We start from the raw sequence: 16508 nt of genomic DNA on the forward strand, positions 1-16508 counted from the left end.
GTTTACCTTTGTGCATCACTTGGAGATTGAAGGGGAAGCCCCATTTATATTTTAGTTCCAGACGGCGTAATTCAGAGGTAAGGGGTCTAAGTGCTCGTCTTTGTTGCAGAGTCGACCAGGACAAGTCCTGGAAAATCTGTAGTTTTTGCCCATCAATTTCAATTTGGTCTTGAGTCCGGGTTTTGCGGAGTATTTCTTCTTTTTGGGTAAAATAGTGAAGGCGACAGATAATGTCCCTAGGTTGTTCGGTTGAGGAGCTGCGTGGGCGAAGGGCTCTGTGGGCTCTGTCAAAGGTGATTGTTGAGTTAGGGTCTTTCCCCAGGATCTCGTTGAAAATTCTGGTGAGGTAGTCTGTCAGGCTGTTCGTCGGTATGTCTTCTGGCACTCCTCTGATTCTTAGATTATTACGTCTCCCACGGTTGTCCAGATCTTCTAATCTTTGTGAAAGGGAGTTAATCATGTTAGTCTGTTGGACTGCTGTCTCACGTAAATCATTATATGCCTGGGCCATGGTGTCTTGCAGGTCTTCGCATTTAGACATCCTGTCACCTAATTGGGCGAAGTCGGCTCTGATCTCTGCCAGCTCCGAGCGTATGGTGTCCCGCACATTGCGGTCCAGGGAGTCAAAGTCTTGACGGGTAGGCATAGTACGTAACAGTTGTAATATTTGTGAAAGATCTCCTCCTTCGTAGGCTTGAGCGTGTTGGGGAGTTGGGGGTAAGGTTTGTGAGGAAGGGGGTTCTTGCGCGGGTGCGCCTTGGGAATTAGAATCCTCATTGTGGGGCGGGGCTTCCGTGGGTTTGAGAAAATGCCTCAAGTCCGTTTTGGACGACGTGGATGAGGGTGTGGCCATATCTTTATCACCGGTCACCCTTTTATTTCTGCCCATACTATGTCGTGAGAGTACAGTTAATGGGGTCGGTCGGTAAAATTCTTCACCTCTTAACAGGATATCAAGTGATTTTTATGTGTTAAGCTTAGTAGGATGACTGTTTTCCACTTTCCCCCGACATGTGTGATGCTAGGCAGCCATCACAATGGCGAATGGAGTTTTGTTATAACATGGAAGCATTGAGAGAGTCTATAACGGGAGTCCGTTTCATATTCCCTATAGGGTAGTTGGGACGCAAACCTCGTAGGCTTGTGGGTCAAGCCGTTGGTATCTCCTTGTAGCAGAGGTGGTGTATGGGCCAAAGGGGGTAGCTTATGGTAGGTGCTTCAAGTAGGGGGGGGGGCAGCCTCCTCTGTGGTGAATCACTTTGCGGGCAGGTTCATTAAGGTGTCACCTGTTTGGACATAGAGGTCTCGGCCGCAGGGTCACGGGAAGGCCGCAATCCGCAGAGACCCGTAGACGGGTCCCCCGACTCCGCTGCCCCCGCAATCCACAGTGGGTGCCGGTGAAAGGGGAGAACCCCAGAGGTAGGTGTGCTGGATGTGGGGATCTTTGGGGCTTTTTTTTTTTTTTTTTTATTATTATTTTTTTTTTTTTTTAAATATATCTATATATATAGAGATGAGTCTCTGTGTGATAGCCTAGAGGGTTTGCACAGGTCTGATGTTATTGGTGGGGGATTCTTTGCTATTCGCCAGCAACAGTATAACAGGGGTCTGTGAAGCCTTTTTATTAGTTGTGAAGATGAGGTGAGGGGGGGGGGCGGATGCCCAGCGTCTGCTTTTTATAAGGGAGAGGGTGCAGGGAGGTCGCAGCGGCGCAGAGGGCTATGTACCACCCTGCCCGCTTTATTGCCACAGAACCCCCTGTTTCCTGAGGCCAGGCAGTGGAGCGCCGAGGTCTTCTGGCAGCAGCCGCACTGTGTGCTCAGCAACTGCCGGCGCACTATCTCCCCCAGCGGTCCCGCCGCGTGTGTGGCGCTACTGGGGCACTCACCACAGGTCTCCAGCGGTCGGGCGGTGCAGCGGGGTGAGAGGGGTCTGCTCTCGTCCTCGGCAGGCGTCCTCAAACGAAAACGGAGGTCCTCCGACGCCACGGAGCTCAGAGGTCGGGGAAGCCTCAGAATCCAGGCCCCGGCTCAGCCAGCCAACCAAGGCCGCAGTCCGCAAAAGCCGTCAGAACGGCTTCCCGACTCCGCGGCCTCCGTCCACAGGTACGGGGGTGGGCAGGGGATAACGTGGAGCAGGGGGGGCTTTTTGCAGTGCAGATAGCTGGCCCCGGGGGGGTATTAATTTTAGGACTGTGCGGGAGCTTGCTGTAGATGCTGCCTGCTCGTATGGCTGCCAAGCCACGCCCCAAAGATATGTTTTATTGTCTTTCTCTTACAGCTCAATATTCTAGTTGATACTGGCAGCAGTAATTTTGCCGTGGGCGCAGCCCCTCACCCGTTCCTGAAAAGATACTACCACCGCCAGCGGTAAGTTGGTACTGTGTTGTGTATAGTGGGGCAGATGTATTACACCTGGTGAAGTGATAAAGTGGGAGATGATAAAGCACCAGCCGATCAGCTCATAATGGGGCCTACACACGTAGCGAAGTCAGGCCGTTTTTGTGAACGATGTTACTTCATTTAATTACATCGCTCCAAAAATGCCCCATGGGTTGCGCCGCACTTCGCTATCGCCCGGCGATTAATATACTCACCAGTGAACCCTGGCCGTGACAGATCGCTCAGCACACAGCGCTGAGACGTTGCTGTGTGCTGAGCAATCTTGTTGAAGCATTCTAGCATCGCTGAGAACGCTCAGAATGCTGTAGGCCCCTTAACAGTCATTTTTCAAACACAGCTGATTGGCTGGTGCGTTAATGCCTTCTACTCTGTCTCCACTTTATCTCTTCACCAGGTTTAATACATCTGCCCCTGTGTGTGTTATGACAGTGTGTTACTATTAATGTTGTAAGCGCTCCTAGAACTGCATTTCTTCTAGCAGCTGCCTGCGTGCGTCTATGTGACACCAATATTATAGAGAATGCTGGTATGGAATATGGGGATAACACAATTCTGACTTTGTAGGATGCACTACACTTCTAACAGAGGGCCTGATTCAAAAATAGCTAATCCGCGATGTGTGCATGCACGAACGCTGGAGCACTGCGGTCACATTAAGAAAAATGTGACGCAGTCTAAGGGACGACGGGGGGGGTGGTGAGGCAGCATTTTAGGGGTGCGGTATGGACAACACAGGCGTGTCCGGACCATTTGCAGGGTGTGCACTTGGGGGGGGGGGGGGTTGCAGGGAGAAGGCAAATTTATTTAGATTTAATCAACTTAATAGCGTATTATATGGAGGGTATGGTATACAGTGAGAAAACCGGCTCATACTGCACCACATGCAGGTGCCGTAACACAATGCATTCCCAATTACAGGATGTTAACAGTTAAAATATGACAGTGGTAATGAGAGACAGATGGAGGGCCAGGTAACTATGGAAACCATATCAAACAGCAGCTGCTGAGCTGGTTGTTAACTCTGCAGACACTGTGTATAGATAGAGATCATTATTTTATGTTATACAGCAGCTCACACACCTCTTCTGTGAGAAGTCTACAGTAGGTCATTCTTTACAGTGTCCGAAGCTGATTCAGCCTTGTGCTCATTACCGTTTGTGGAACGTATTTTGCGTGTTTTCACACTGTGAAATCCACGAATGATTGTATGCAGGTACAGTTAATGCACTGTCCTCCTACGCATGATTAAGGGGAGATGTATCAAACCTTGGATAAAGAGAATGATGGATCAGTGATGTCACACCCTCCAACATGACCCATCCCATTAGGTACAAAATGCTCTGTTCCTGGACTTCCCTGCCAGTGCCAGTTACAGATGTGAGCCTACAGCACAGTCCAATATTCAAAGAGGGGGGGTCACATCAACTCTCAGTGATGTTTGGGATGGCAGCTGGTGTGGCTCCCCTTTTTAAATATTGGACTGTGCTGCAGGCTCACATCTGTAACTGCCACAGGCAGGGAAGTCCAGGAACAGAGCATTTTGTACCTAATGGAATGGGTCATGTTGGAGGGTATGTGATGTACCCAGCACAATCTTGTAGAGGAATAAAGTGGGAAGAGATAATCTACCAGTCAATCAGCAATTCCTATGTTTGCCAGTTGACAGGATGATACATTGGTAGATTACTATTTGTCAAGGCTTAGCACATCTGCCCCATCTCTCTGCAATGTTTGATACATTGGTTCTTGTGTAGTTTCACGGTGCCAGCATGGCGTGGCGAGCCACCGAGCCTGCAGCATGGGCGAGCGAAGCACGCCCCGCAAGGGGACTCAGACGCACGGCACCATGCTGGCGCCGTGAATCTACACAAGTACCGATACATCTACTCCCCTCTGAAATGTAATTGAGCATTGCCAGTGAGAGTGAGCACCTTATTTGTATACACGCCACAATCTTCAAAGCTATTACCATATATTGTCATAGCCACTAAGGTGGAGTCTTACTAAGGCCACCAATCAAGGCTGAGCCGCTGTACAAATTAGTAGGAGTGGCTTTGGCCACGATTGGACGTATTTTTACCTGAGAACTCTGCAAATTTGCATAGCTGCCGAGTTCTAAGGATTCGTGTTTCCTAACGGTGAATTCATTCATATTTGGCTGCCGAGTTTACCAGCTGCCAAATACAAATGACCCTGAAGCATTGCACAGATCAGTCAGATCCGTGGAATGGCCACCACTCATTTGCAGAGTGTGTTCGCTCGCACTGGCTGAGAATGGATGTTTTACATAAACATCCATTCCCATCCTGCGGGGGAACACCCACATCATTCGATGGTCGCCATCCATCGAATGATGTGGAACGTGCACTCATATATCTACGTGACTCTCAGGTAACTTAGATTTGCGTACAACCTCGGGAGGAAGTGGGCGAGCAGCTGACATCTGGTGATGTCACCTGCCTTCCCCCTGCACTGACGCCACGGGCCGATTACCATGGGAACACCCAGTATTTACATGGGAATGCAATGCTGGGCATTCCCATGGGCGCGACTATCCGCTCACGCGACCCAGCTGCAGCCTTGGGTGCATACACCCGGCACATGTGTATATGCCCATCATCGGTCCCCGTGCGAATATTCTGGACCGTGCGAACTGAATGTTCGTGCGAATGGACCAGAATACCCCCCTAGTCTGCCCTGAACACATGTACAGAATTAAACATGCAAGCAGGAATATACAAACTAAAAAGTTCGGGCCAGTTAAGGGAATTGAGCCCATGACATCAGCACTGTGCACCAGTAGTGCTACCATTACACCGTCTGTGCTACCCCATGCTAACCATTACACTATCCGCACTGCCCTACATGCAGTGGCGGATTAAGGCAGGGGCGATAGGGGCGGTCACCCCGGAGCCCCCACACATTAGGCAGCCCTCACTCTCACGGCTCCCTTGCCAAATGATGCCGGGCAGCATCTGAGCGAGTGCTCAGACGCTGCCCAGGAGTTCCCGATCCCCGGCTTGCAGTTTGAAGTGGGTATAGGCAGTCCGACCTGCGCAGCATGACCTCTGACCGTCACGCTGCGCAGGCCGCACCACCCATATCCGCTCCAGAGTGATCCCACCTCAGCCCTCACTACCAGTCCTGACTCCTGTTGCAGCTGCGGCCGCCCGCCCTCCGGGCGGCTCTGCTGCTGCTGTTGCCGCCACCACCCGCTCGTTACTGTCTGCCCTGCTCCCGCTGATGTCTGCCCTGCAGGGGGGGCTACCTGCCTAAACTGCTTAGAGATGTCAATTCCGGGATTGATCATTTTTCAATCCCGATTCCCGGGATCGAAAAAATGCCCCGGGATTGGCATCCCTAGTCAGAGAGCACGGTACAGGAGCAGGCAGGGGGGGGGGGGGTCGTCGGAGTGATCTGTGGGGGACCCCCACAAATTTGTTGTCCAGGGCCCCCACAAAACCTTAATCCGGCCCTGCCTACATGACACATTCTGATGATATGTTTCCACAGGTCCAGAACGTACCGAGACGTCAGAAGAGGAGTATATGTTCCATACACTCAGGGAAAGTGGGAAGGGGAATTGGGAACAGATTTGGTAACAATCCCACATGGCCCTAATGTCACCATCACAGCAAACATTGCAGCCATCACTGACTCTGACAAGTTCTTCATCAACGGCTCTAACTGGGAAGGCATCCTGGGACTTGCGTATGCAGAAATTGCCAGGGTGAGTGTCGTAAATGGGATTTGTTCTGTGGGTGTCAATACAAGTGATGTAATGGGACGGTCTCTCAGTTGCACTTGTATCTGAATATGGATGGATTGTGTGTTATTTAGCAATCTGCGCCTGTATCGGAATGCACAGGCTAAGGACCTTAGATCGTTATCTAACCCAAATGTGATTATCTCAGTTGCCTCTCACTGGCAGACGGAGGACTGTGGGTGGGGCGGGTGCGTCGATGTGTCTGACACAGGATACCTTGATGTTCTACGGCAGAACGTACTGTTATTATGGCCTCATTATATTACTCACAGCATCAGGGCCTTTATATCTACAGCAGATGAAACAATGTCAGCATTTAGGAACCATTGGCCGCTAATAATGGTGGCGTGGTACAACACTTCCCAAAACATAAGAGGTTATTCTGGTAGATTTGCCAACCAAACGTCGCCTGCCACCTGCATTACCGTTCATCCCCCCAGACATTTACCTGGCATGGTTTTGCATTTTAAATGACTGCCCCTTTAAAAAAAAAAAAAATAATAAAACAGTGCGGCCAGCATGAAGCACGTCCGTCAGACTGGCACCCCATTACATCCGGCCCTCAATCTCATTCATCTGTGTAGTTTTCCATCACTCATTCCTTCTCACTCTCACTTATTTGTTGCTCCGTCCTCTATCAGCCTGATGACACACTGGAACCATTCTTTGACTCTCTGGTGAAGCAGACGCGGGTCCCTAATATCTTCTCTCTGCAGCTGTGTGGCACAGGCTACCCCATCAAGGAGAACAACTTGTCTTCCTCCGTCGGGGGGAGCATGGTGAGTAATATAAATCCTATCACTCGTATGTGTAAATGGGAATGTGTGTAAATCTGGACGCCCATCATAGCTGTAAGGTTTATGTGAGATGGCTGTGTATAGTCACAGTCGTGTCTGCAAGAGATGTGTTTTCGACTGAAATAGACATTCAATGCTACAGTGATAAGTATATTTACATTTGCATGTATGCTGCTCTCTATAGGTGATTGGCTGGATTGACCCATCTCTGTATGTCGGTAATATCTGGTACACACCAATCAGAAAGGAGTGGTACTATGAGGTCATCATTGTAAAGATTGAAATCAATGGACAGGATTTGATGATGGACTGTAAAGAGGTGAGAGGTACTGGGATGGCAGTCTCTGGACAATACTGATCAGCTCCATCATTTAAACCAGGCATGGTCAAACTATGGCCCTCCAACTGTTGTGAAACTACAAGTCCCATCATGCCTTGCCACAGTTTTACTATTAGGGAATGCTAAAACTGTGGCAAGGTATGCTGGGATGTGTAGTTTCACATCAGCTGGAGGGCCACAGTTTGACCATGCCTGATTGAAATATTTCCAGGTAAACATTTTAGGTTTGATATAAACTCTTTAGTATAAGTCAGCTTCCAAATTACATTCTCCCTTATTTTTATATTAATTTCATATGTTTTCCTTACCTAGCATCAGAATTATTAATACAGTATTAGCAGTTGTTTCCAGTCCATCGTGCTATTAACATCCCATGTTTTGTGTATTGTATCAATTCTAGGTAAATTCAATGCCCGATGTTGAAATTGTATGCCAGTACCCTAAGCATGCGATTTGACGCGATTTCCCTTGAAATTCCCTTAAAGAGAAAATTGCGTTGCATTGTATGCTATTGTATTGCATGCGATGCGATTTGATGCGATTTTAATATGCACAGGCACCCAGATGCCTGTTTCATGTGTGAAATGGCCCCCCAGACCCCATTTTTAATTGTATACCCACCCTGATGGCTTAATGACCCCCATTGTTAAAGCCACCCCACTATCAACGCCAACCCGAAGCGTGGCGAGCGTAGCGAGCCCGCGAGGGGCGTCGGTACGTGTCCTCCGACCTTTTCATACCCCCACTATCCACGTCGGCGTGGAGTTGATTTTATATAGTGTGGCGAGCGCAGCGAGCCACCGAGCCCGAAGCGTGGCGAGCCCCGCGAGGGGACGTGGATACCTTCACAGCTATACGCGTCCCCTCGCGGGCTTCACAGGTATCCGCGTCCCCTCGCGGGGCTCGCTGCGCTCGCCACGCTTCAGGCTCGCTGCGCTCGCCACACTATATAAAATCAACTCCACGCCGACGTGGATAGTGGAGGTATGAAAAGGTCGGAGGACGCCTACCGCTGCGCTCGCCATGCTTACGGTTGGCATTGATAGTGGGGTGGTGATAACAATGGGGGGCATTTAGCCATCAGGGTGGGTATACAATTAAAAATGGGGTCTGGGGGGCCATTTCACATATGAAACAGGCATCTGGGTGCCTTCACATATTAAAATTGCGTCAAATCGCGTCAAATCGCATTGCATGCAATCTGATTGTATGCGATGCGATTTGACGCGATTTTTAGGTGCGAAGAAGAAAATCGGGCGCCCAGATAAGTCACAAGTACCCAATTCTATTGTACAGTAGCCCAGGGGCACCAAGAAAGGGGGGTTGGGTCCTATTTACCCAGGCCTGGTCTGAGGGGTATATGGTCACTAGGTCGATCCTATGAAGGTCGACATAATCCTATGAATGCCAACATACATTAGGTCGACCACTGATAGTCGACAGGGCACTGTCAACAACTGAAATAGGTCAACAGTAAAAAGTTGTTTTTTTTGCTGACTTGTGCCGACAGGTGTTGACCTATTTCAGGTGTCGACCTTATGTATGTCGACCTTCATTGAGTCGACCCTATGACCCATATCCATCTGCGGGAGGGAGGGGGGGTGCAGCCTGGGTGCGCTGCACCCCCCTGCTCCCAAGTATAGCTATACTTAAAGCCAGCACCATCTTCCCAATGATATCTTCAAGAACATGGTGCCTGAGGAGGGAAAGCAAAGTGCCAGAGACTTTACTCTCTAGTGCATGTGCGCCTTATTCCCAAATATGGTGCGTGCCCAGGAGAGACAGACTTCTGACAAGTAAGGTAGCAAGCAGATGCCCTCCCTCACACATACAGCTTAGAACAGTTGGTCTAATTCAACCAATCGCACGTCCGCAAATACGGACAGCAGACAATGATTGTTACACTGTGCATGTGCCGCAATGCGCAAGGTGATTGACAGGAAGTAGGTGTCTGAGGTGGAAACCGCCCATTTCATGGGAGTGCCAAGAAAATGCCCAGGTGTTAGGGGAGGGTGTGTGACATCAGCAACAGGCCGTATATGCCTGTATTCATCGCAGCCTCCGAGTAAGTCTCTGGCTACTCTGGGCCTGCGATGACTGGTGCCCAGGGGAAAAATCATTTGATGGCGAGTCTCTTACTATCGGTTATGGACATATTTGCATGGCCACACCCATCTATTTGCCCATCGAGCACATTAATTCGCAAAGCGGGCTTTCACTCTAGCTGAACACTGGCCGCTGCGGTCAGGGCTGAACTACCCCCATTGTTGAACACATAGAACTCTTCTCCATGCTCAGTCACATAGCCTATGTCCTACTGGGGGTGATTCAGGCTCGCAAAGCACATTTGGTTTGCTTATGGACAAAACCATATGCACTGCAGGTGGGGCAGATGTAACATGTGCAGAGAGAGTTAGATTTGGGTGGGGGGTGTACTTCAAACTGAAATCTAAATTGCAGTGTAAAAATAAAGCAGCCAGTATTTACCCAGGCAGAAATCAAAATTGCCGGGTGAAGCAGTTCCACCGGTAATTTTGTGAATAACACGGGTCCTCGAACATATAAGTCAGTCTTGACTGACCTGTATTTGCGCCGTGCGGCTCCGAGAACATGGCAGGCAGTTGACGTTCTGTGACTTTAGCCACCTGTACCCGTGGGAACGCACAGCGTTCTCATGGAGATGCCCATAAAATAAATGCTGGGCGTTCACATGCACCATCTTCCCTGTCTCCATCCTGCCTCCTCCTGTAGGAACACCTTGGCGACTGTGCAAGTCGCCAAGGGGCCCGCACAGCGGCCCAGCACATGCGGATATTAGCATACACGCATGCGCAGAGCCAAAACATCAGTCTTCAGTGTGAGTACAACGGGGACCAATCGAACCTGAATCGGGATCCAAATGTGCTTTTTTGAGCCAACCTGAATCACCCCCACTGTGCTGATCTCTCGGGTGCACACAGTCCACTGCCAGAGTAGTTTCATCATTTTTATTGACTTGTTTCCTTTTCAGTACAACTATGATAAGAGTATTGTTGACAGTGGTACCACAAACCTACGGCTGCCAAAACGGGTGTTTGATGAAGCTGTAAAAGTGATTAAAGCTGCTTCCTCGGTAAGTACAAGGGAATAATACACTAAGCAACAATGATCTTTCTCTAAAGTGTCCTTTGTATTTCCTTAAGAACATAATAGAAGATATTGGGTCTGATTCAGAATGAGTCGCATATGATAAGTTCCAATGTTCCTCTGTCATTGCATCCTTAGCAAGTCTAACCTTACCCAGGCTGCCCGTTGCCAAGGAAACAGCCTTGCAGAGCAGTTCTTGTCCGGGCCTGTTTCTGGCAACATCGGCCGTCCCACCCCCTTCTCTTGCCCTGAACGCCTCCAGCTGTCAATCAGGCAAAGTCGTTCGCAAAACTATGTTGCGATCGCAGGACCTGTCCCGGTCATGTTCAGAACAGGTCCTGCCTGTGTGACATTTCCCAACCATCGGGAGACTGCCCTGTGGATTGCACAAGCAAACCATACTGAACAAGGCCCTTTGCGCATTATTTCAAATATGAATATCAGGAAATTGTACAGTAGCAATAAACCTCAGCATTGTGTCCGCCGGTGAATCAGGCCGTTACTCTACATTCTACCGTTCCATAGACAGAGAAATTCCCTGATGGTTTCTGGTTGGGAGAACAGCTGGTTTGCTGGCAGGAAGGTACCACGCCTTGGAATATCTTCCCGGTCATATCCCTCTATCTGATGGGTGAGGCTACAAACGAGTCGTTCCGCATCACCATATTACCGCAGGTTAGCACTTTGTTCATCTCTTGCTGTGAGTGTTGTTTGCAGATGAGACCTCTCATCCACTTGGCTATAGTAACATTTTACTGTGTTTTTTTTTTTTTTACTTATTTCATTTTTATATATAAAATAAGGGTCGCAAAGTCACCTATATAAGAAAATGTACATAAAGCCAGAAATAAAATGGCATTTTATAATGCAACATTAATAGATTATTAATTCTAACTAAAGGCCCATACACACTGGGAAACTTTGAGTTGAAAGTCGCTCAAAACAGCAGGTTTGAGCGGCTTTCAGCTCAAAGCCGCCCAGTGTGTATGGCCCGGCGGTGAACGCTGCTGCGCGCTCCTGCAACATCGCCGGAAAGCCGCTCTTCTGCTGGTTATACAACGCCGTCCTCCCCCCTTCGTTGGCGCCGGGCATTGGCAAAGCCGCTCAGTGTGTATGCACTGAGCGGCTTTTCCCGCAGTGATAATAGTCATCATCATTGTCCATACACGCTGGGCATAGTCGCCCAATGTGTATGGACCTTTAGGATCTCAAATCAAAATATCTCTCTAATGGACCAAACCATGTGCACTGCAGGTGGGGTAAACGTAACATGTGCAGAGAGAGTTATGGGGCCTACACATGGGAAGAATGAAGAACCCTCATAACAAAGCATATTTGATCATTGTGTGTCTGTCATTGTAAAAAAAATTCCATAAATAATATGGTGTTAAGAGAAATGCAGTCAGTGAAATGCATCATTTAACTAATATAATCTGTTTTTTAAGCAATAAAAATAAATAAATGACCTATTCTGCAGATAAAAAGTTGTTAAATTCCGGCCACATAACTTTGAAGTTATGTGGGGTATATTTAGTTGGAGTTGGATCCATTCTGAGAGACATTCGTCGGAATGGATCCATCAATGCCTATTCAATTGCGGCCAGATCCGACTGTCGGGTCTGGCTGCTGTTGCTCACCCAGCCTGCGCCAGGATAGGAGCAATGGGAGGACGTCATCCGGGAGCACGGCGCCGGATGAGTTGCTGCTCGGGTTAGTGATGGAAGATGGACAGATGGGAGGATGGTGCCGGTTCAGCTGCTGCTCACCCGGCACCGTCCTCCCTGCCTCATCTCCTCAATCCAACTTTTTTTAGAGTTAGATTGAAATTGTCGGAAACGGGCCCAAACCTGTCAAATTTGGCCCCATTTCCGACAAAAGCATGCGGATTGGCGGCTATTCTGCCAATCAACATCGTTTCAGACAGGTCGGACCATTCTGACCTGTCGGAAAGAAAGCAAAATAATTGAATAGGTTGAATCATGGATTCGAAAAATCAAAATACAGAAACTGCTATTTTTCGACAGATGGCAATTTAATATAACTCTAATTGAATATACCAATTAGCTGTACATTTATTTTTCCATTTCTTTGATCCTGTTAAATATTCCTGTTCTCCTTAGAACTTTCTATAGCCGTATGTGTTCCCCTGGCATGACTGATCACCAGCGTAGACAACAATCTCTCTTCTCTTCTTTGCAGCAATACCTGCGCCCTGTGGAGGACATCGCTACGTCTCAGGATGATTGTTATAAATTTGCCGTTTCACAGTCTTCCACTGGCACGGTGATGGGGGCTGTTATCATGGAGGGCTTCTATGTTGTTTTTGACCGTGCCCGTAAACGCATTGGATTCGCAGTCAGCACATGTCATGGTGAGAACTCTGTAGGAATGAACGTAGCTTTCTCTCAGCCTCAGAGCAGGAACAAATTTGGGAAAACTGTTATTTTAATGTGAAAAAAATGGAAACTTATCTTAATTGGGCCAATAAATACATGTCCTTATTACACAAAGTCCAGAATAATGGGTGGAACAATGTGGTACAGGTATCTGGGGATTTTGTATAGATGGAACAGGTGTTTTAAAGTTTGCAGGTGGGATTTACAGGTTTTTTTTTAGTGGCCTTAAATTACCTCAAAATCAATGTTTGCAGATTTTTATGCACCACAAACGCAACTAAATTATTTATTGAATGGAACAAATATAGCTTTTTATTTATTTTTTTAATCATTTTTTTTTTTTTTAAAGAATTTGAATGCTCAATTTTTTTTGTTCTTCTGAGGTAGTTATAGACTATACAGTTACCAAATTTTTTTTTACATTTTAAAGCTAAGAAAAATTATTCGCCCAATTTTTCTCTTGGCTAGTGCCAGAATCAGGAGTGTGCCTAGCTGCAGTAAATGAAAAATTAGGCACTTTCATTACTGCTGAAAAAATATTCTGTTCAATTGGATCTGCCCTATACAATAATAATGTATATAATACTGATAAATGATTTCATTTCTGGTTGTGGTCTCATTTCTTGCAGTTCATGACTACTCCCGCAAGGCATCTGTGGATGGCCCATTTTATGCCTCGGACCTGGAAGACTGTGGTTATAACACCCCCCAGCTGGATGAATCTGCATTGATGACCACTGCTTATGTCATGGCTGGTGTGTGTGCCCTCTTCATGCTCCCCCTCTGCCTAATGCTGTTCCAATGGCGTTGCTCCCGCTGCCTAAGACGATCGCAAGATGATTTTGCCGATGACATTTCCCTGCTGAAATAAGCATCACCCCCGCTACCATCCCGAGGTGGCTGCGCTCAAGTGGCAGCAAGAGCACCTAAGATGTGCCAGGGTTCTGGACATAGACCGGGCCTCGCTCCTGCCCAACGTGGACTGCCAGACAAGCTAGGGCACATGAATCCAACGGTCTACCAACGATGGATTATTCTGCAGCTTTACAATACAGCCTTTTAAATCTTTCACTTGTGATTCAACAAAAATGCATCTTTATATGTATCAATGCTAAAAGAAATTAGCACAGTGGGTGTGTTTATTAACACTAAGCCATAATAGAGCGGAACGGAAAGTGCATTCCCAATGGTTCACACATAGTAGGATTGCTTCCGGGCATTGGTTTACTTGTAACCGTCTAAGTGAACATTATGTGACCTATAGAGGAAAGCAGTTAGGGAGAGGGGGTATAAGGAAGAGCATAGGGGGAGAAGGAACATGGGAACTGAAAGGCTGCATCTGTAGGGGTCTATATATAGCCCAGAATGAATGGTTAATGCAGGCCGGTAACTGAAGTGGAAATATCTCTCCGCAGGCCATAAGGGCTGCAATGCATTAAGGACCAAACCTTTAACACAAGAATGGAAATGTTAACAAGATAATACCACAACAAAAACACATAGATTTTTATACAACACACAGTAGATGCCTTCAAACATTGGTGTCATATACACTCTGTGGCCACTTTATTGAGTTCACCTGTTTATTAATGCAATATCTAATCAGTCAATCCTGTGGCAGCTACTCGTGACATAAAACCATGCATACTGTACGTGATAAAATGCTCAGTTTTGGTGCAGACCAGAATGGAGATGAAGTAGGCGACTGTCCAGGCCGGTTCAAACTGACAATAAAACTTGTGTTGCAACTTTATTATGCGGGAGATCTTTTCTGATGCGCAACAAACCTTGAAGTGGGTGGGCTACAGCCAGGTCTGGTGCACCCTAAGCAAAGACTTTCTGCTAGCACCATCCACGTTCAAGCTTTCCAGAACCCCAGGGAAAGTATAGAGGTGGCATCTGAGAAGCTCAACACCTGCTGTATGCATTAAGCGTCTCTCTGAGTCATCCTTAAATCTGGTGTAGGGGTGCCCCCCCAGGTTCTGGAGCATGGTAGAGTCAGCCCTGGTACAGCAGTAGAAGGCCACATCGGGTAATCAAAAAATAAAAAAACACGGCTACTCACCAACAATGGACAGTTGAAGTTTGCATAATTGTTGGCTGGTCTGACAAATCTCAGATACAATGGTAGGGTCAGAATATGGCATAAACAACACGAATACAAGAATTCATCTTGCCTATGCCGGCAGATCAGGTGGTGGTGGTGAAACCAGGCTGCACTGGTGCTGGTGTAGTGACATGTTTGATTTCTTAGCACACGTTGGGGCCTTTCATGGCAACAATCTATCCATTTTCTAATAGCTATTTTCAGCAGGATAATGCGTCATGTCAACTAGCTGGTTAAATGAACATGTCAATAAGTTCAGCAGCCTTCCCAGCCACCAGATCCCAAACTTTAAGGATGGAATGGAAGATTTACCACGTGAATATACACAAAGCTGTCTTGTGAGCAAGTGCCAGAATGTTGCCAGCACCTTTTTGAATCCACTTTATGAAGAATTTAGGCTGTTCTGGAGCAATGCTGGTCCTACCCAGTGCTACAATGGTGTACCTAATAAAGTGGCTACTTAGGGTATATACTAGTTACCAAGAAAGTCCACAGTTAAGGTTCAAGCCTGAACTGTTCCAAAGCACCGTAGCAGTTAGACCTGTAAATTGCAGTTTTATTATTTTGTGGTAATATCTTTCTATTACTATTTTATGAATATCAGGAAAAATAAAACAGCAACAATAAGAATAACTACATAAGAATATAAAGCAAATTTGTTTCCATTCACAAAATACTGCACAGGTATATTCCATCATAATTATGCCAATCATTGGCCACAAATTCATGTTATTTAAAGTGATCTGAACACTTTTTATTTTTTAAATCCACACGGAAATTGTCCCAGGACATACAGATGGAACCTTCTTCAACTAGCCATCTCTGGATAGCCATGGTGAGTCATGGCTCACCAAGGCCTATTGTTCTCAGCTGCTATACAATACATAGAACAATATGGTAGGGGTTTAGCATAGGATTAAGTCCACCAGTTTTGGCTCACTTATCCTATTAAAGAGCTAGATGAGGATGGCTCTATCTGTAGATGTGTTTGTTCATTCTAACAGAAGACACAAGGTGCCCAAACACAGGACTGATATATCGAATCCAAACTAGCCAAATTTGATGTGTTTGACATCAGATCAGATCAAATGCACATTTCCGTGTGCATCGGATTGAACCCTAGAGATCTTATGTGCTGCACATAAGATAAATCAGAATCGCACCATTGTGGGTTCTTTTTAGCACTTGCGCTGCATCGCATCCGATCATCCTTGAACTCCGGCTAAACTCCCCGCGAGTACTTTTACTGTACATGCGATAAATCTTTAGCGCATAAAAAAAGTCACATCAATTGCCAGGCCAACTCATTGCCAGCCGGGCCCAGGCCAACTCATTGCCCAGCCGGGCCTGGGATACTGTACATGCTAAAAATGCCCATCCGCCGCCACCTGCTGCTTCCTATCCTGGTGTTAAAACCAAATTAGAGTATGCTAACTCAAACAGTGGTCTGAACACCCCTCAAGGTCAGCCACTTAGCCAATCCATGGGTTCCCCTAAACAAACCTAATTATACTACAGTCCAGCCCCTTCTCTGTCATGGACAACTAATAAATATTTTCCTTGTGATCACATGA

General features: G+C 47.1%; 1 protein-coding gene across 1 annotated transcript in view; it reads left to right on the forward strand.

Annotated features, from left to right (window-relative positions):
- The window catches only part of BACE1 (beta-secretase 1), a 36024-nt gene extending 19516 nt beyond the window's left edge, over positions 1-16508 (forward strand). Inside the window, exons 2-9 of the mRNA XM_083163151.1 lie at positions 2281-2369; positions 5916-6132; positions 6810-6947; positions 7150-7284; positions 10316-10417; positions 10957-11106; positions 12631-12802; positions 13457-16508. Of these exons, the coding sequence (XP_083019277.1) occupies positions 2281-2369; positions 5916-6132; positions 6810-6947; positions 7150-7284; positions 10316-10417; positions 10957-11106; positions 12631-12802; positions 13457-13698 (1245 nt within the window). The 3' untranslated portion in view covers positions 13699-16508. The remainder of the gene's footprint in view (positions 1-2280; positions 2370-5915; positions 6133-6809; positions 6948-7149; positions 7285-10315; positions 10418-10956; positions 11107-12630; positions 12803-13456) is intronic.

The sequence above is a fragment of the Crinia signifera genome, chromosome 19, assembly GCF_055691185.1.
Source record: "Crinia signifera chromosome 19, ASM5569118v1, whole genome shotgun sequence".
Lineage (NCBI taxonomy): Eukaryota > Metazoa > Chordata > Amphibia > Anura > Myobatrachidae > Crinia > Crinia signifera.